This window comes from Vitis riparia, chromosome 11 (assembly GCF_004353265.1).
Source record: "Vitis riparia cultivar Riparia Gloire de Montpellier isolate 1030 chromosome 11, EGFV_Vit.rip_1.0, whole genome shotgun sequence".
Lineage (NCBI taxonomy): Eukaryota > Viridiplantae > Streptophyta > Magnoliopsida > Vitales > Vitaceae > Vitis > Vitis riparia.
The window spans coordinates 17,848,214-17,867,598 of record NC_048441.1 but is presented as its reverse complement, the minus strand read 5'-3'; the positions used below and the strand labels follow the sequence as shown (position 1 = coordinate 17,867,598).

The window sequence follows — 19,385 nt, the reverse complement described above, 5'->3', positions numbered from 1 at the left end:
TTTTATTATTATGCCTGATCTTGGAAAAGGCCAATATCAAATTTGCAGCCTCAAACTCAAAAGAAAGCGATAATCAAGTGTTGCTCTGTTTGTTTGCTAAGAAAGTGGAGAGGAAAATAGCCTTAATATCCTACAAAAGCAAATCTCAACCACAAACAGGCTTTTCCATTCTTCTGCCTTCCCCCTATCTGATATACAGACAACAAATGGAACATAACAATTAGGAGGAAGGATGGAAAACCATTATTCTCAATTATTGTATTTCTTTTGGACAACTATCCTTGTCAATACAGCTAAAATCTCCTCTCTTAATCCCTACAAAGGATGAATTGGTGGGACTACATAATAGTGGTTAGGTACTGATAGGGATGGTCTCCTTCACCTCTAGCGTTGGCTGCGGCGATGATTCACGATGAAATCATCGGCGTCACAGGTGCATGAACATAGATATTTTTATCATTTACCATGATAATTACAAATTTTCACATGTATCATCATCTCTTTTAAGAATTCGAAAGATGAAGAAGATGCCACATGGGTTGAAAACTGTAGCTAATCTGAATGAACCATCACCTGTGTTTCAGTCTAGAACCATCAAAAGAAAACGGTTCTGGGGTCTCTGATAGAACAGTAAATATATTTACTAATAAATGTTAGCTACTTGTATTATGGTATAATCAATAGGTTCATTAATCCAAATTGGAAAGAACAAGAAAGGGACCGAGCCCTCTGTTGAAACATACTAACTACACCAGCTCTGAGAGAATAATCGGTTTCTTTGATCCGCTTGAGCTCAGAATGGTATCCAAATGGTAAGTTCTGTGCCTTCTCCAAGGATTCTTTATTAGACAACACTAATTGCTCCAATTAAAAGGGAAGTTGGGGATGATTTCTTTCGATCCCGAGGCCTAGGAGCAAGTGTGAGCTCTAGATCATCAGGTACTGCATTTGGAGGAACGGGTTTTGTTGCAGCTGCAGGCTGTGGTCGGGAATCGATCAATCCATATAGCCAAACTGGCATGGTATGGGATGGAGGTAGTTGAGAATGGTCAGTTTCTGGATTATCTGATTTAATAACTTTTCCAGAGGAATTAAGGTCTATCTGCAGGGGCAGAGAGGTTTCCTGGTGACCTTCATATTGAGAGCTTGTTATGTTGAGGTATTGTGTGGGAATGTGATCGCTCGGTTTGGGACGAAAACTGTATACATGTTGACCAGCCATGTTGCTATTCCCAACCTACCATGTTCAGGAGAGGAAGAATGTGAAAATCAATTGAATGCTTCGTTAACTATGAATATGAGCATCAAACAGGAAGTGAAATTAAATTAGGCAGAGTCATGTACCATGTCGAAGAGGCTTGAACGCCGCTTCTTCTTGCTGAGGGTCGCCTGTCGGAGAAAATACTTCTGAGCATGGCTGGCCACTTGGGTTGGAGTTCTTGTAGTCACAAAGTTTCTAGAGATCCCCCTCCAGTCACCCTTCCCTAGCTTCTCAAGCCCAGCTAGAAACGTCCGATGCTCCTCCTCTGTCCATGGGACTCCTAACATCCAACCATAAAAACATTGACATCATCCAAATCAAACACCAATATGCAAAAGGTCACAAATACCAAAAATGAAAGGTGAAACAAGAGATTTGATATAGCTATCTTCCTATGCAGTTTGCTATAGAATTGGTGAAGAAAATGACAGGGAACCAGACTACCAAACGTACGAGTAGGAACCACCAAAAAGTCCCCCTGAATACGCTTAAATGATGAAACAAGAGCACCCAAACCTGAAGAAACTAATTCAAACAAAAAGTTCTTGGATGGCTTTTGGGTTTGCAGAGAATATTTGAACGATTGCCATATTTGAAAATTGTCATGATATGATCAGGAAGAAAAAGAAAAGTATCCATACAATTTACAAATATGATGATACCATGTGTTGAGAGAGGGAGATTCCTGATAGATTTCTTGCCTCACACAGTAGCTTTAAAAACAAAACTTGGGTTTTGCTCCAAAATATCAGGGAATTCATGAAGATATCCAGGAAGAAGAAAAGAAACAGAGAGAGAAAGAGAGAAGCCAGATACAGAGAGGCACATACAAGAACACCATGAAAATATTTACAGAAAAGGGAAAAAAAAAAGAAGGAAACCCCAACTGTTAATGTCAAACATAGTGATAACAAGAATAGAATTCATTCCAGGCTCACCCTTCTTCCTCTCTTGGCTTCTAGCTATAAGACCATCAGAGAGATAGCCATTCATGGCTTTATCAGAATTCTCATCCATTGAAACTCGTGATGAGCATAATGAAGAAGATGGGGAAGGTGACGAGGCTAATGATGACGGCAAGCTCTCCATGCTAAAACTCTTCTTCATAGCAATAGAAGATGAAGATAGGTCAAGTTGCACCCCAAAGAGCCTGAGTCCGCCAACAACGGTGCCCTTGTAACTGATACAGGTCCTTGAATTATGGCCTATGTTTCCACAATGTGAGCACTTTCTGCCCATTCTCAACCGGACAAAGCTCAACTTCACAGACTAACGACCGACACCCACAATCAGAGAGAGAACAAGAGAGAGAAAGAGAGGTGAGATTTTACTATAGTTAAAATGTTTGGTGGTATATATGATGATGCCTAAGGTGGGGTTTATGAAAATGGATGCACACCAAGAGTAGATGATTGGATGGACATAGTTTATTGCTGGATACTTTTCCAACTTGTGTTCTCAACAAAAGAAAATGTAAGCGTACCTCTCCTCTCTCTCTCTCTCAATCTTATCTTATTGAGGGTCTATTTTCCTCTGGGGTTTGTATCGGTTTGTATTATACTATATATACATATATATACATGTATAGTTAACTGCCCTTGAAAATGATTTTCCTTTATACAGTAAAATATCACACAAACAAACAAGAAACTATGCTATGTTGAGCTTTCAAACTTCTTTTTTTCTACAATACTGTTAGGTCGTATAATACTAACAGAGAGAGGGGGAGATTCTCCAATGGTTGTGGAGGGGAGGTTGTTAGATGACTTTCTTAAGTGAACAGAGAATATTAGAAAAATGAGAAGTTTGAAAGTCTGATATTGATCAACCAACACCTCTTTCATGGGAAACTCACCAAAACCAGATCTCTGTTTTCAAACCCTAGGGAGTGGGAATGAATATAAATTGGGTAAAACTACCTTTGAATGTTTCAATTTTTCTTCCTAGATTTCTACTGAAGATTTTGGAGAAGTTAAATTCTTTATGATGAGTCAATGAATATGCCCAAAATTTTAGACCAAGACAAAAGATATATGTACTCCTAAAGCTTTCTATAAACATTTGTGCCATAATCAACCACCATTTGATCTAGAGGAAAAAAAGAAAAAAAAAGAAAAAAAAAAAGATAAAACTCTCTTGCCCTTGAGACCTATGACCCATCACATGGATTTTCTAGATTAGTGGTAAACGTACTTACCGGGCTGCTAACAGCGACTCAACCATTTACTAAGCATTATCAAGTCTGACCTAATTGGTTATCTTAAAATTTTCATGTCAAGCCAAATCAAAGCAGAGAAAAATCCTATTTAAAATAGCCTTGACGATATATATTATATACTTTAGGTTTCTTCGATGAATATGTTAGCCAATGACAACCATTATGATTAATATATCCTTGGAATGAATGAATGAGGAGAAGAGGATGTTCCCTTTTCCCATTTAAGTAAACCTAACACATTAATTAATCAAAGCCTAGATGGAGACTGAGATATAATATATTAGATAAAATCTTCTCCTACTAGCTTTTGTCTTTTATGGTGGTATTATTATGCTTGGGCCAGCTTGCTAGGGATTTTTGGCAAATGGTTTCCATGAACCAGTGTGAACCAAGAGGCCAAGTTGAGGGATATTATTATTATTATTTTGAAGTGATTCTCCTTCTATTTGAACTAGGAAAAATGCCCTTTTTCTTATTTCATGTAGACCCATTTGGCATTATTACAGCAAGGAATCTTTCCTCCAAGAAAAACACAGGAAAATGGTGCTGGGAGGGGGGGGTTTTCTAGCCTAGTTTGACTCTGGTTTTTAAAAAGTGGGAAGAAGTGCTTAGTATTATTATTTATTTTCATATTGAAAACGTTGAGATTTTACTCTTTAGGCACTTTCTTGTTTCTTCTGGTTCAACTAATTTCTACCTTCAAGGTAGGTTCATGGTCTCAAAAATGAATTTTGACCAGACCCGTAAAAGCTCTTTCTTACACTTTCATCCAACTTGGGCTTGGGTTGGGCAACTTCTCACTGAAGCATGCATCAACTGCTTTTACAAATGGCTTCCACCTGATACAAGGAAGAAATTTAGTAAACCCATGAAGTGGTTCAAGCTGTATGCATAATGTAAGATTTTGCTAGAAAAGAACCTGGATTCCTTACGTCACAGTTGTTGGCCTCCAGGCAAATCCGAAAGACACAAATTTTGAGAGAAAGGCAAATGGATATCAACTGCACAAGGGAAAAGACACTGCATCCAATGGGAGTATCCAATACTTTTAGAGGAAATCGAGGATCAACTATTCACAATCTTTTTGAAGTACAAGAGCACTTTGTACTAGTCAAGTGTTACGAGAACTAAAATCATTCAGTGGGGGGTACCACAGTGGGCGTCAATACATAATTTCGAAGCATACCCCACCATCAATGCCCCATTCCTGTTTGAATTCCACCACATTAATAGATGATCATGAAACACAACATTAGAGCATTGTGCCCATAGTTGAAGAAAAAATCTAAGTTCAACATCACCATTAAATGCCAAGTTTGGTGAGGTCGATCAAATTAAGTTCAATAACAATGGTGTCAAAGCTATTGACTTCCTCCAAAGTTTAAGCTCTGCTATCATTTTGAAACTTCCAGTTAACAATAGTTTTAATATTATGTTAAATTACTAAATTTTCTGAAAGTTTGAAGGCAGTTCGAAAACATTTTTGAAAATACTTTTAAAGAATAATTTTTGTGATCAGTTTTAATTAATAATTCTATGAAAATTTTCTAAAACAAAAGCTCGATTGTAAACTCATTTTTTTTTTTTTTTTATGTTTCTAAATATTTCTCAAAAAATATTTTATGTGTAATATTTTATTTTTAAAAAACAAGCAAAAATAACTAAAATCAATTGAAATATGTTTTTTTTTTTAAATAAAAAATAAAAAAAATAAAAAACTGTTTTAGAAATAGTTCCCACAAATAGGCTCTTAAACCCTAAGAATATTGGCGATGAAAAGAAGAAAGGAAAAAAAGGGAAAAGCACTATGTCTCTTGGCTAATAAGCTAACTATGATTATAAAATATTTCTCTTGGGTACATAGGCTAGAATTGCTCATCACTGCATAGCCAAAAGAAGGAAAAGATGGCACATCAAATCCCTTCTCAGATATTCTGAACCATAAAATATTTAAAACTCCTGACAAGTAGTGTTTCGGTAACATGGGTGGGGGGGCAAATCCATCGAGACTTTGAATATGATTAAGAAAGGAGAAAAAAAGGAAAAAAGAAAATTTTGGCAAAGCCACACCTTATTGGTCATATTCAGAACAGGACCACATCCACTAAAGACATAGGATGGGTGCAGTTCCCTCTCTAAATCATTTGCATACACAAACCATTATGGCAAAAAAGCATTGTCAAGCTCCTAAAGCTGTAACACTCCCATCATAGATTATAATCAAATTTGAGGAATAAAATAAAATGTTGCAGAATGTCCAATGTACAAGCACTTTGGACCTTTCTTTTTATGACAATAATTTAATAGGACTTCTCATGTTGCAGGAGAGACAGGAGCTAGCAGCACTTTTATAATCCTTAGGTATTAGGTACTTATACGTTCATTATTTTAATGCATCATGCCAATGTCGCCATACAATAAGATTTAAATAACAAAAAAGTGGCATGTAGATCATCACTTAGTTACAAAGAGAGAAATCCTCTCAGACAAAGTAACCTCCTAATTCCTATGCCCACATTAGAAAAGTGTAAGTTATCCTCTGGGATATTAAAAAGCATGTTATAAATAAGGCTAGTGTATAGGCTTTTCAAAGCATTGGTCAAGTGGGAGAGGCTAATTTTAAAATAAAATGTCACAGGGAGGGTGGAGGAAGAAATGTACCATAACTTGAGTACATATTCCTTTTGGTTTCCTTCCAGCACTGTAGGCTTAAAATAGGCTGAGTGTTGAAATGCTGACAGAAGCAGTTTGTACGGAGGAATTCATCGTGGCAGCTCAAGGTCCCCCACCATTCTCAGTACATTGTACCTAGCGTAAGAGATTTAAGTTAAGTCAGAAAGATGAGTCTGTGGCTCTCGTTGCAGCCCATAAATGTACCTCTTCTGATAACCATAGAGATGATACTTCCTTCTTCTGTTTGGGTTCCAAAAGTAATCAGTTTCTGATTAAGAAGGCAACAAAGATTGAAGAATTAGGGTTTCCTGGTCAACTGCAAGCATATAGAAACAATTCATTAAGAAAGAGAATAATGGGTGTCAAGAACAGATTTAGATACAAACACAAGAGTTATAGAGTCTTGTAGTGAGATCAATCATCAAACTAATCTCTGGGCCTGCAATAATCAGATACCTTCATCCATATGTCTAGCTATAGATGTATCAACAAGTGACTAGCATGTCTAGCTATATGGTATCATGTATCAACAAGTGACTAGCTACATTGTAATATACAATAATTCATTGCAGTCATGAATTGCAAATTTGATTATTTTGCACCATAAAAGATTCTCATGTCATACAGTTTCTTATTTGCTTCATCACCAGCATCGTCATTGCTCATCACACTGTCCATGTAAGATGAACCAAAAATTTAACTGCATTATGGGCTCTGAATTGGAAGCATCCAATTAGTTCATGCAGTCAATACTTCACAAAAAAGAATTTGCACCATTCACTCTCTTTTCCTAACCACAAAATGAGTAGTTCCTTTCTCTTTCTACATAAATTTTAGCTTCTCTAACTTCTCTCCTTAGAGGGAGTTTTTGCTTTCACAAGGATTCTTCTTCATCCGAATTGCTATGGATTAACTTCAGTAACATGCCCAACCAAATGCTAGCTCAGAGAGATGTTCATGCTATACAGTCATCAGGACCAGCTTGAAAATTCGGTTGTTTTTAGGCAGTTCCTGCAAAATGCAAGGTCAAAACAACTGGTTAAACAGCATGACACAATACAATAATAACAAGAATATGTAAGTCATCATATGGCAAACTAAATTCGAAATTTAATGACTTGTATATAACAGGCACTTTTTGTCGCATACAGAGAGCATTTTGGGGACATCCCTCTAGTTCAGATGTGTTTGGGCCCTTTGGGCTATTTCCATGACTGAATAATATAGAAAAATGAACAACAATTCCAGAAAAACAAAAAGGAAAAAATGAAAAAAAAAACTAACCAGCATTTCTTCAAGAGCCAGTCCAATGCCTGAACGTGCAAATTCCACGACCATTTTCTGTAAAAGAATCACGAATAGATTGTACCATGGAAGATACAATAGGAACATGAGCCAGTTCTTCATGCTGCTCCTGCAAAATTAATCTAGCTTCATCAAGATGCACTTTAGATGCAAATCATCTAAAAAGATAAAAATGTACTACCACTTCAGCAAGACGTTCCTCAAAACTCCCAGATTTTGCATCAATGGACATGAATATTTTTCGGTATGCCGTTCTCAGGCTCTTGATCTAGAGATCCTTGCCAAAAAGAATATATAAGCACTTCTATAACATGCATCAAATTAAATAAATTGATATATGCCAGAACAAATAGATGAAAAAATGGATTGCAAGGATGAGAAAATTTTCTTCCAAGGTTGAAACTAAAATAACGTAAATAAAAAAGCAGTCACATGAAATAGCTAAAACAAACTTGTTTCAGCAGCAGCTGACTGAAATGAAATGCATTGAAACAAACATTGCCTTAAAGAACTGTACGCATTAAGTTTTCCAAGGGATTTCTTTCCACCATATTTGCACTACAAAAGTTAATAGCACAAAAAGCACTGTGATTGATATCTTTTGTAAACAAGGAGATACTCTACATAAAGAATCATTCCATTATTTTTACAAGATCAAGAACAATTTTAAACCAATAAAATAGAGCCATCAGAATGTGAGTTCATTGCTGCCAACCTCTGTGTCTGAGAATCCACGACGTCGAAGACCCTCAAAATTCAAACCACGGAGCTCAGCTCTTTCTCCAGACACCATCATGTATTTTGGGACATCTTTTGAAAGCTTCAGTCATACACAATAAGAAAATCGGATCAACCCATGCTAGAAGAATATGTATCATTTCCAAGAAGAATAATTTTATTTGATTCTCAGGACAAATAATTGGTTCAGCATAATTTATTGGCAACTTATAAGTGGCATTGGACAAGAACATGGGTTGGACACCATTTCCAGTAGGAAATGGTTCTACAATTTACTCTGTTTTAAGCTGACTTTGTCGGACTCCTTTTACACACTTTGGACATCAGCTTACATGTTGATGTTTAATGTAGGAAGGAAGGTAAAACTAGAAAATAGAAATTTGATCATACCACAGAACCACCACCTATGAAAGAAAATGAGCCAATACGGCAAAATTGGTGAACAACAACAGCCCCTGCAGTGTGCGCATAATCCTACATTTAAAAGAACTCAAATCAACTCTTAATTGGATGCCACATATAGGATAAAATAATACAGATTTCCATAATCTTCCCCAAATTATAAGAAATAAAATAAAGGACTTACTTCCACCACAACATGACCTGCTAGAAGGGTATTATTTGCAAAAATATTGTTGTTACCCAATTTGCAGTCATGGGCAATATGACAAGATCCCATAATAAGATTGTTATCACCAATGACCTGATAATGTAGTGCTAGTTAAAAAATTGAAATAGCATGAACTTGATTTACCAGTCTGTAACTTTGAGGAAAAAAAAAAAATCATCTTCCATATTGGCATACTGTTCTTTCACTAGACATTGAAGATCGATGGATAGATGTGTGTTCTCTGATCTCATTATTGTCACCAACATCAAGGAAACATTCATCAACCGGCTGGAATTATGGAAAACAAATAAGAGAATGCTTATGTTACAAAAACAGACTAGAAAACATTATTAAAAAAATAAAAAAATCACCAACTGACTGTACTATAGTGCATGGGTAAAATACTAATGATGATGTTGATGATGTGATAAGAAGATGACAATAATTCTACGATTATTCAATAGCTAGGTGGCCCTGCTCCCCCTCACAACCAAAAAAAATATATATATATATATAGAGAGAGAGAGAGAGAGAAAGAGAAGCAATTCTCATGCACTAGTCATCCATCAAAACCTGGAGCTCATTTAGAAAATGTACACAGTAGCAAGGTCCCATCAAGTATGATCCTGCAAGTTCTAAACTATTTTGACATATTTTAGATTTTTTATTTCTCTTAACCAAGAATTTGGCCCATCCTATCAAGTTGACATTGAGTTGACAAAGACACAATCAGCACTTCACCTAAAGGCAACAAAACCTTTCTAATAATGAGAACAACCAATGTTGTCAACCCTTCCATTAAAGTTTCCTCCATGAAAATTTCTATTATTTCAAAGAAACATGACATTCAGCATAGTTCTCTCTCACATGAAGCATAAAGCTGCTAGCAGAAAGTTTATCAATAATGAATGAACTGGACTTCATCTCCTGAAAAAATAAGTTATCATTTGCATGTTTGAAGGGCCACCCAAAAAACAAAAGTATTATGACTTGGAACCAAGGTTGGTCCCATTGAAGTAATTGTAAGGCATTTAACTTTTTATCTGACAAAAGTCCATCACATCAGCAGTGTGCCAAAAGAACTGACAGCAATAAACAACATGGATCAAAGAAGCCAAAAAATAAAACACGGGTAAATACCAAACTAATCAGGTTACTGAGAGAGAAGATAATTTTGATAATAAGAATTTTGATGAATCCAGTGCAAGATGTCAAAAGATGGCTGGAAAAGGCAAAAATCATACGGATTTGGCTGCTCCTGAAAATGATTTATTGGCTAGAAATAGTAGAAAAATTACATCCAAATCTATTCCAATAAAGCAATAAGAATGGTGTGGCTAAACATCTTGTATTTTGCAAAATTATGTCCTTATATGCTAACTGTTGACAAAACTTACTAAAACCAAATGTTACATGAGAGAGGACAGACAATGTTAGTCATGGTAAATATAGCACCTCCACAGAAAATAGTCATCAATTGTTCATTTCAGCATAACAAGAGAAGCTAAAAACTTTATCTACATGCTTAAAAACAAAATCAGGGGTGAATTTTCTCCTTGGAGAAAAAGTTAGAGAATTAAAATAAGTCTTTGAACAGAAAGAAGACTGAATACTTAAGTATATCTTTAAGCTTTTCATAACCATTTGAAAAACATAGAATTGGCATTAATTTCTTATCAATAGGAATGATGAAAATGATTCATAACAGATAAATTTCTACCAGTGTATTCAGTTAAGTTTAGTCACCCATCAAAGACTAACAAATATCAATTAATACCAATACAAATAGGCCAACAACCTTGTATTTCATGTCTTGGCATTTGACACCAACCACAGCATGATATCCTATGATGTTGTGGCATCCAATAACTGTACGCCCTGGAAGATCATCACCTACCACCGCACCACTGCCTGACATAGTATAGCACATAAATCTATTACAGCGAGAGCCAAAAACCAAAAAGAGAAAGAATCATGTCTGAACGAATTGATCAATGTAAGCACGAGATAAAAAATCACGTCATCAAAACGCATTGCTTCCCCAATTCTGTATCTCCAAAAATATGGCTTCCTGGATATAGCTGACAACCATCCCCAAGCTTTGCAGAAGGCCCAACTGTACAAAAAGGACCAATCGAAACCCCCTGTAAAACAAACACGAAGTTCACCAACTCTTCAAATCATCATATGAACAAACATCTAATCAAACCTTTCAATAGAATTTCACTAGCAGAATATTTTTCAAGAAGCTCCCCTAGTTACATCAACTCAACTGCCAGAACCAAAATCCGGGAAAAAAAAAAAAAAAAAGGAGGAAAAAATAACGGTAGCATATTTCACGAAAATCAAAGCTAACTTTGCATTGAAAAACAAAAAAATGCAGATCCAAAAGGACAACCAAACGGACGCCTCAGCCACAGTTAAAACAAACTCAAATAACAACAATTTGAAATCTGGAGAACGAACAAACACGCAGGGCCTTGAATCAAAGAAAAGGAAAAACTCAAAAACAGAGGAGATGCGGAATCAGTAAAACACCTGTCCGATTACTGCATCAGGATGAACAACCGCTGTGGGATGAAAGAAGCTAGGGTATAGCGCATCAACACTGCTCTTTTCCGAAACATCTGCAATATCTCAGAATTCAATTAAGAACCAAAAGAAAGAGAGAGTGAGAGAGAGTAAGTGACAGAGAGAGTTAGGGTTACATACAGGAAGAAGAGAAGGTTCTAGAGAAACATCGCAGGGTGAGTGCTGAGAGTGGCCTCAGAATTCCGCCGATTCTCAACATTGCGCGCTTCGAATCTGCCAAAACTCAAATCATGATAGCTCACTACAGTAAATCGTCGATTTATAGTAAGCAAAAAGTTTGGAAGTAATTTTTGAAAACAATTTTCCAAAACATTTTGTTTTTTTAAAAGAAATGGACGTTACACTAACGCGTACGCTGTGAATTTGAATGAATGTAATTTTTTAAAAAAAAATACGAAAAAAAATATATTTTTATCTATTTAATTAATATATTTTTTTATTAAAATATATTTCTTATTTTTTCATTTTTTAAAAAACAAAAAAAAAAATATTTAATTTTTTAGAATTTAAGTTTGTAAAGTTTTTTTAACTCCTCAATTTTTAAATAAACTTTAAAAATTATTCCTTTTCAAAAGTAAGAGCCTATTCGGAATTTGTTTTTAAAATAGTTTTTTATTCTCCAAAACAAAAAACAAAAAAAAATATATTTGACAATTAAAAAATATTTTCTATTCTTAAAAACAGAAAATATGATATTTTTAAATAATATTTTTTTTATTATTTTCTTTTGTTTTCGCTTGGTTTTTAAGGATTGTTTTAAGAAATCATTATTTAAACATATATAATGATTAAAAATAAAACACTTCATATAAAATATTAAAAACATGATAAAAACATTTTACTACAAAAATCAGAAAACAATTTTTGAAACTATTTTTCAAAATTATTTTAAAAAATAATTACCAAATAAGCCCTTAAATTTCCTTCTTTTAAAATAGAAAATTCAATCAAATAATAATGATTTAAAGATACTCTTTGTTCACCTGCTAGATTTAATAAATAATTATTTTTAAACAACTTAAATATTATTTTTATTTTTAAAATTTATAAAAATTATTTAGTAATTGAATGTCAAAAATATATAAGATTCATGACATTTTCTATGGATTTTGTTATTATTTTGGCAAAGAAAATGGCATCTTCCATGAATTTGTTCATTGGAGCTCCCTATTCTAATCTTTCAAAGAAGTTTTCTAGGGTTTTATAATTTTGTTTTTATCAGTTGCTTAATAATATTATTCATACAGGATTTAATTTATTTATGTCATAAAATTAATAATATTATTAAAATAGAATTACCCATTTGATTTATCATGCCTTGAATTGTGTGGAGGCATGAAGCATCAAGGAAGGTGCAAGGAAGCACCCTTTTGTCTATGTTGGCTTTAAAAAAGTGATTACTTTTGGGGCAAACTTAAATAAGAAAGCCAACTAGGAGACAAGGCATTATCATGCCCATATGGTCCTATGAAGACTTCACTCGATGTTTCCTCGTGCTTGTTAGGAGAGTGGTTCGATGCGTAATGCCGTGTTATAACGAACCAGATGGCGTGTGAGTGGTGTTTGGGTCTAGGCTCGTGTAAGTATCCTATATCCGAATTCCAAATATTCATTTCATGAACCAGCATTGGATCCTAAAACTACACTGACTGAATATGAACAATACAAAAGAAGGAAAGCCCTCACCACCCTCAGGAAAGCAAAAGGAAGATTACAAACCTCTGCAGCCCTAATCTCTTGCTGCTATACACTTAAACGATCTACAAAATATCGGGTTTTGGACAAAAACAAAACGCAAATATGTATGTAGACAGTATATGAATGACCTTCACATGAAGCCGTCTACACTTTTTCGCTCCCAGTGAGCTGATCTTCGAGCTCTTTGGGAGAGCTTCGAACTTAACCCTTCTGCTGCTCCATTTGAGAATGGGCCACTGTATCGTTGATGCTGTTGCAGCTGTTCTGGCCACATCCCTTCCCTGCTGTTCCCCACATCATAGGCCAAGTTTTTTGACATATAACCAGTCGAGTTCATGAAAATATCACCCTCTAATATTCGAAGCACCTTCAAGAAAGAATGTGAATAAGACGTAAAGAAACTGTGAAGAAGTAACAACCTCTTATCCCTTGTATTAGAATGATGCTAATGAGGCTGTAGGGAATTGTTGTTTAGAAGCAGAATTTGAAGGAGGGTCTATGGGATTTAGTACCGATAAAACATCAACTGGGCCGTGTGTTTTACTTTAACTCCTTCATAGTTGTGTTGCCAACACTCTTTTCTCACAGAAAGCGGCTAATCTCAATGGTTAGGTTCCATTAAGAGCTGCTCCTCCTTTTAACACTGTTGGATGATTCATTTGAAAACCAATTGTTGTCTGATGTGGGCGGTTTTAACCCACCCCAGAACTGTTTTCAGAACCATCATTTGGGCAGAGGGGCATTGTTGCAATCCCAACATGCACTATTTGACAGATGAAAGGCTAATTATCACAAAACACTTATTTCTTCTGAGATTTGTATTGGCAATGGAATTACCAAATAGGTTGGCATCAAGCAAGAAGTAGGGGGAAATGACAAACTACATGATGTCAGATCCTTCTATTTCTTCTCATTGTTTTGGATATGATTAGAAAAGGTAATAGTTGTGTTTAGTCCATAAACTACTTCAAAAAACAGTTTTGAAAAATGAGTCTAAATTCACCAACCTGAGACATGCGAGGCCTAGAATGAGGATCCCGTTGGATGCACAAGGAGGCACAATGCAGCATGCCAGAAACTTCTTTCTCCGAATAGCAGTTCCTTAGGCGTGGGTCAACCAGTTCATCAATGGCACATTGTTCTAGCAAAGGGCGTGCCTGGTCCAGATTTGAAACATGAGAAACAAGGATAAATTTGAACTTTGTTTGGAAAAACAAATGTTTACATGAAAAACAGGGATGAAGTTAGAATTAGTTTGAAAAAAAAAAAACTGTGGTTGCCCTCTAGGAACAATAAAAACTGGAAGAAAACTTGTTGCCCCTCAATAGCAATAGGATGTTTTTCCTATCTAGAAGCATGAACTCTCATCCCTATAGGCCTATATAGCTTTACCACATCTAGTAAACTAAAGTTGTCTTAACTCATACCCATTCAGTGAGGCACTGCTGACCCTTTGGCCGGTTTATATCCATAGCTTTCCGTCCTGTAATGAGCTCCACCAACACTACTCCAAAGGAGTATACATCAGCTTTTTCTGTGATTTGGCCACTTTGAGCATATTCTGGAGCCAGGTACCTGTACAAAAGTAAGATTAATGGTTTGACTTGCCATTATTTTTAGCTAGTATTGATGGAAGCCAAAAGCTTGTCCTTCTTGTTTACCCAAATGTTCCAATTACTCGTGTTTCCACTCCCATGTCTCCATCTGGCTGCCACCTTGCCAGTCCAAAATCTCCAACCTGAGAAACCAGGGGCTGAAGTTAGATCCCACACATCCTTTAGAGACAAGCAAGAGAAAGGCACATGGTTCATGATCCTTTGCACAGACACACAGAGGTTCATACATAACTGGTGAGCCAGTCAGTGCTAACACACACTCGGTATTATCTAATTAAGGATTTAGTCAATTACATGGACTGGAATGTCATATACATGGATGAACTGCCCTATACGGCATGATCAATATTTTACAGAAGCATATATGCTAAGTTATAACATTTAAGTATTTTTCATAAAATTTATCCTATTGAAGATTTTCTTCCTTGTCAAAGTTCATTTCATTCATTTCCAAACACATATGGAGATATATGATTGAAACTTACAAACAAAAATGCTAAAGCATTCCTTGAAAGTAAAAAATAAAAATATTAGGAGAGGCAATAGAATGATAAAGAAAACAGTTTATAGTAATGAGACAGGATAAGAGTAACATACTAATGGTTCAAAATCATGCGTGATGAGGATATTGTTAGGCCGCATATCGCGGTGGACAATACAACCCACTCTGCATTCTTCATGAAGATATCTCAACCCTCGAGCAGCTCCAACTGCAATTTTTTGTCGTGCAGACCATTCTAGCAGACCTCGATCACGTCCTGAAAATTCCCAACAGAAAACTTGGTTTTCTCAGCCACAACAGTAATAGTATGGTTCATTACAAAGTTAGAGTGGATATTGAAACATGACTTTAGTTTGAATATGATGATGACAATCCTCCAACCATGAAGATGGCCTTGAAAGAACACAAGAACAATGGCCTTGCTTGACATCCTTGTCATCTAAGTTTGGCTAATATATTAGAGCTTTAAGTTGGTAGATGTAAAATACTGTAAACAAAAAATATTCAGGTTAATCCTGAAAGAAAGCAGTGACTGCTTGCGAGTCAGTTTCATAAGCACATTGCCATGATTTTACTATAAAATAATTATATTGTGGATAAAAAATGAAGACAATTTACCATAAAGATGGGAATCCAAAGACCCATTGCAGATATATTCATAAACCAGCAACCTTCTTCCATCCTCCACGCAGAACCCGATTAACATCACAACATTGCGATGCTGTGCACAGCTTAGGACCTCCACTTCTGAGCAAAATTCGAGATCACCCTGAGAACTAGCCAATTTATGTTGCTTAACAGCAACAACCTGACCATCTGGTAAGATCCCTCTATGCACAGAACCAAATCCACCTTCTGCCAAGAAATTAACATGTGAAAATCCACCTGTAGCAAGTTCTAGCTCAGCATAGGTGAACCACCTTGGAGGTTTTCCAAATACAGGCGCCTTATGCTGACAAATTGAACACAGTGGAGGAGGTCCAGGAGGTGTATTTCCAGATAATGAAATTACTTCTCTCACATTTATACCTGACTCCAGGTCAAACTTATAGTTCAGCACTCCAACTTCAGGTTCTGGATCAAGTTGGGAGAACTTGTCCAGCAACATACCAGATTTGAAAGCTAGAGCTTTATCGCTGGGTTTTCGTGAACCTTCCACCAAATGCTTTGAGAATTCACCACCAGAACTGAGAATATTCTCCACCAGCCATGTCTGGAAACATAACCTTGTTCGAGGACCCAGCTTTTCACTGTCTGTATCAGAGTCAGATTCATCCAAAAGTGGGTTACCTTCAGTGGTTAATGCATCCTCCATCTTCAGGTCCCTGCTAATTCTGGGAATGAAAAAGGTGAATTCCCTGGATCTGAGCTTGACATTGATGAAGTTCCAATGTCAGTCGAAGTGAATGTTGTCCCATGTTCTGGACTACTTGCTGGAGTGACAACAGGACCTCGGATCGCATTTGGCATGTCATCATGCTTATTTTTTAGATGTCCTTCAGATGCTTCTGATATTGACTGTAATGGGCAAGCCACTTCAGGTTCCTTCTTTGATGATCCAGTCAAATTCAAACGAAGAACCTTTGGTCGAGATCGTTTCATAACCACTAGGTTGCATTGCAGCTCTTCCATGCAGTGCTTTGCTTCATGCTTCAGCCGTCTGTCCATGGATACATCAAATTTACAAGAATAAATAAAATTGAACTGCAATGGAACTACATGCAAGCCAAAAACTATACACATGGAAATCTTTTACTAATGAATCACAGAACTTGTGGAATAAAAACTCCTATGTTGCAAGTTCCAGTATATCTACAATGCATGCCTTAAAAGTAAGAACGAGGTTCATCCTGCACTCATTACTTATCCAAGACAACCCAGTTTGTTTGAACACTCTTGGCTTCAGCTGCCACTACTCCAGATCGTGAGCCAGAAACAATTTTTATCTTCACATTTATCTGTAAAGAATTGGAAAGTAGAAACACTCAATACTGGACAGAGCAGTTAAGAATTAAATGCTGAAGAATGAATTAATGCACTAACCATATCAGGGTCGTAAACATCATGGAGTTGAAGCATCATTTGGGAGCATGTATCTGTAATATCATCCTTCTGATCTGAGCTGGTTCCTGAATGAAACCTCCTCTGACCAGTGGTACAATCACTACTAAATCTTGGAAAACCCCATAGTTTTTTACCTGGGATTGTGAATAGGTCAAATCAGCCAGTAGCAGATGAAAGAAGAAAAAGGAAAGAATGATGACTTGTGGTTTGCAAACTTACAAACACACTTGATCAAATTCACCGGGGTATTTCAATCTTTATAGTAAACTAGTGCAGGACATGGTTAAAAGTCATTACGTTGGATTGTAGCTCATAAGGAACTCAAAATGTGGAGGGATGTTGAAATCATCATCAACGATCATGTCCACATAATTAATGTCAGTGGCTGGGTGTCTCGGATAACCAGCATAGTATCAACTAAACTGGTCATGAAACAATTAAACACCAATTATTTAACATTTTTTACAGGAGATGTACCCACTTTCTTGTGTTTTGTGAGGCATTACTACTACAAATCTTAAGGCCTTTTTGTGGGGGGAAAACAGAAAGAGAAAAAGAAAAAGATAATAATAGCAGAACCTGAATGAAATTCTATGGAAAATGTAAGAAAGAATCAAAACTAAAGGCACTTTAACATCATACAAACCAAAATCGATGAGCTATGTAAAAAGGTGGGTGGGGGAGAATTAATGAAGAAAGAACAAGGGTACCATGGCTGTGAGGAGGGATGACCACCAGAAGCATAATGCAATCCCCAGGCTGAACAACATGAGTCAAAGCCCACACAAGAGCCCTTCTTGGGATTTCCCTTGAAGCCTTAACAGCAACAACAACAACAACTTTATCAGCCACATCTGAGCAGTTCTTCTTCCCCCCACCACCACCGTGCTTCTGTTGCAGGTTCATCCCACCGAGGAAATTCAAACCCATCACAGAAACACCAAGCTTCTTCCTCAGTAGCCACAGAGCTCAGAAGAATCAAACACTGGCACTGCAAAAGTTTGTATTATTGCTCTGCAGACTTCACCCATCAGCAAGAATGCTGCCACGACAAGAACCCCTTGATTCAGTTATAACAGTCACAGATGCCAAGATGCCTTTAACCTGCTGAAATGAAAAGATGAAGCAAAAAAGTAGGAAAAGACCAAGACCTCCAGCTACTTTATTTATCGAGTCTACCTTTACATCCTGAATTATGTAACTCACAGAAACAGCAACCCAAAAAATATCAAAAAATCCAGTTTAATCCAGGCGTCTTGTTATACTTTCTCTCCCTGATCTACACACTATTACAATAGAGAATCAGTTAAATCCAGGCGTCTTGTTATACTTTCTCTATTGCAAAGAAATGTGAGGTGATGCAAGCCAGAGCAAACAACCAAAAAGAAACGTATGATTTTGAGTAGGAGCACACACACAAAACAACAAACACCTCTGCCTCAAAACTTATGGATTCCAGCAACCACTTCAGTCAGATGGGTAAAAGTGAAAAACCCTGCAGAACCTCAATTGGTGACAATGAGTTGTAGACTTCTAAACTATGCTTTTAGAAACTTAGATAAACTCTCTTAAATCTAATGAAGCTACTAAACTTTTCATAAACCAAAAATAAATAAATAAATAACTAAAAGGAAAATGAATAATTGAAAATATATAAATTATTCTTGAAGCTCATGTTGCTTGTGGGTTTATGTAAGTATAGGAGGAGGACTTTGTCTCCTCACACAAGAAGACAATATGAGAATCTCACACACAAACTCATCATTAAAGTCCCAGGAAATGCTGCATCTAGGAGAAACATAATCAATGATTCAATTTTTTTTTGCCTTACATATCACTGACCATAATCAAGGAGATTAGCATCTTCTTTACCCATATGGAAAATTTTCATTTCTCTGCAAGGAAAAAGGGGGAAAACAAAAGGGCGCTGTGATAAAAGAGAAGACAGTTAGGTTTACCTGTAAAATCACCATGGATTATAGGTTCAAAACACCAAATTTTTTTTATCACTTCACTGGCAACATTGCTTTGAATTGGACATGTCATGATAATGAACTTTCAGAGATCAGGTATCATACATCATGTCACTATTGTGCTCCACTTAATTG

General features: G+C 36.2%; 2 protein-coding genes and 1 pseudogene across 6 annotated transcripts; all 3 read right to left on the bottom strand.

Annotated features, from left to right (window-relative positions):
* Window positions 1-620: 620 nt before the first annotated feature.
* On the bottom strand, window positions 621-2,752 carry LOC117925128 (transcription factor MYBS3-like). 2 transcript variants are annotated; one of them, XM_034844008.1, is made up of 3 exons: window positions 2,149-2,752; window positions 1,345-1,541; window positions 621-1,237 (listed from the first exon to the last, which is right to left on the bottom strand). In XM_034844008.1, exons 1-3 carry the CDS (start codon window positions 2,498-2,500, stop codon window positions 845-847), a joined length of 942 nt encoding a protein of 313 aa, XP_034699899.1. In that variant the 5' UTR covers window positions 2,501-2,752; the 3' UTR covers window positions 621-844. The 2 variants fall into 2 exon arrangements, with proteins under 2 accessions (XP_034699899.1, XP_034699900.1); XM_034844009.1 differs by having other exon boundaries at window positions 2,200-2,748.
* A 3,962-nt stretch (window positions 2,753-6,714) lies between these two features.
* LOC117925126 (probable acyl-[acyl-carrier-protein]--UDP-N-acetylglucosamine O-acyltransferase, mitochondrial) lies at window positions 6,715-11,654 on the bottom strand. Of its 4 annotated transcripts, none has more exons than XM_034844005.1 (11): window positions 11,518-11,649; window positions 11,344-11,432; window positions 10,825-10,949; window positions 10,604-10,712; window positions 9,001-9,093; window positions 8,782-8,898; window positions 8,586-8,669; window positions 8,173-8,277; window positions 7,657-7,725; window positions 7,437-7,566; window positions 6,715-7,163 (listed from the first exon to the last, which is right to left on the bottom strand). In XM_034844005.1, the coding sequence occupies exons 1-10, from the start codon at window positions 11,594-11,596 to the stop codon at window positions 7,447-7,449; spliced, it is 990 nt and encodes a 329-aa protein (XP_034699896.1). In that variant the 5' UTR covers window positions 11,597-11,649; the 3' UTR covers window positions 6,715-7,163; window positions 7,437-7,446. The 4 variants fall into 4 exon arrangements, with proteins under 4 accessions (XP_034699896.1, XP_034699895.1, XP_034699898.1 ...); XM_034844004.1 differs by having other exon boundaries at window positions 7,639-7,725; window positions 11,518-11,647; XM_034844007.1 differs by lacking the exons at window positions 6,715-7,163; window positions 7,437-7,566 and having other exon boundaries at window positions 7,648-7,734; window positions 11,518-11,650.
* A 1,327-nt stretch (window positions 11,655-12,981) lies between these two features.
* On the bottom strand, window positions 12,982-18,839 carry LOC117925425 (annotated as a pseudogene).
* Between the last annotated feature and the right edge of the window lie 546 nt (window positions 18,840-19,385).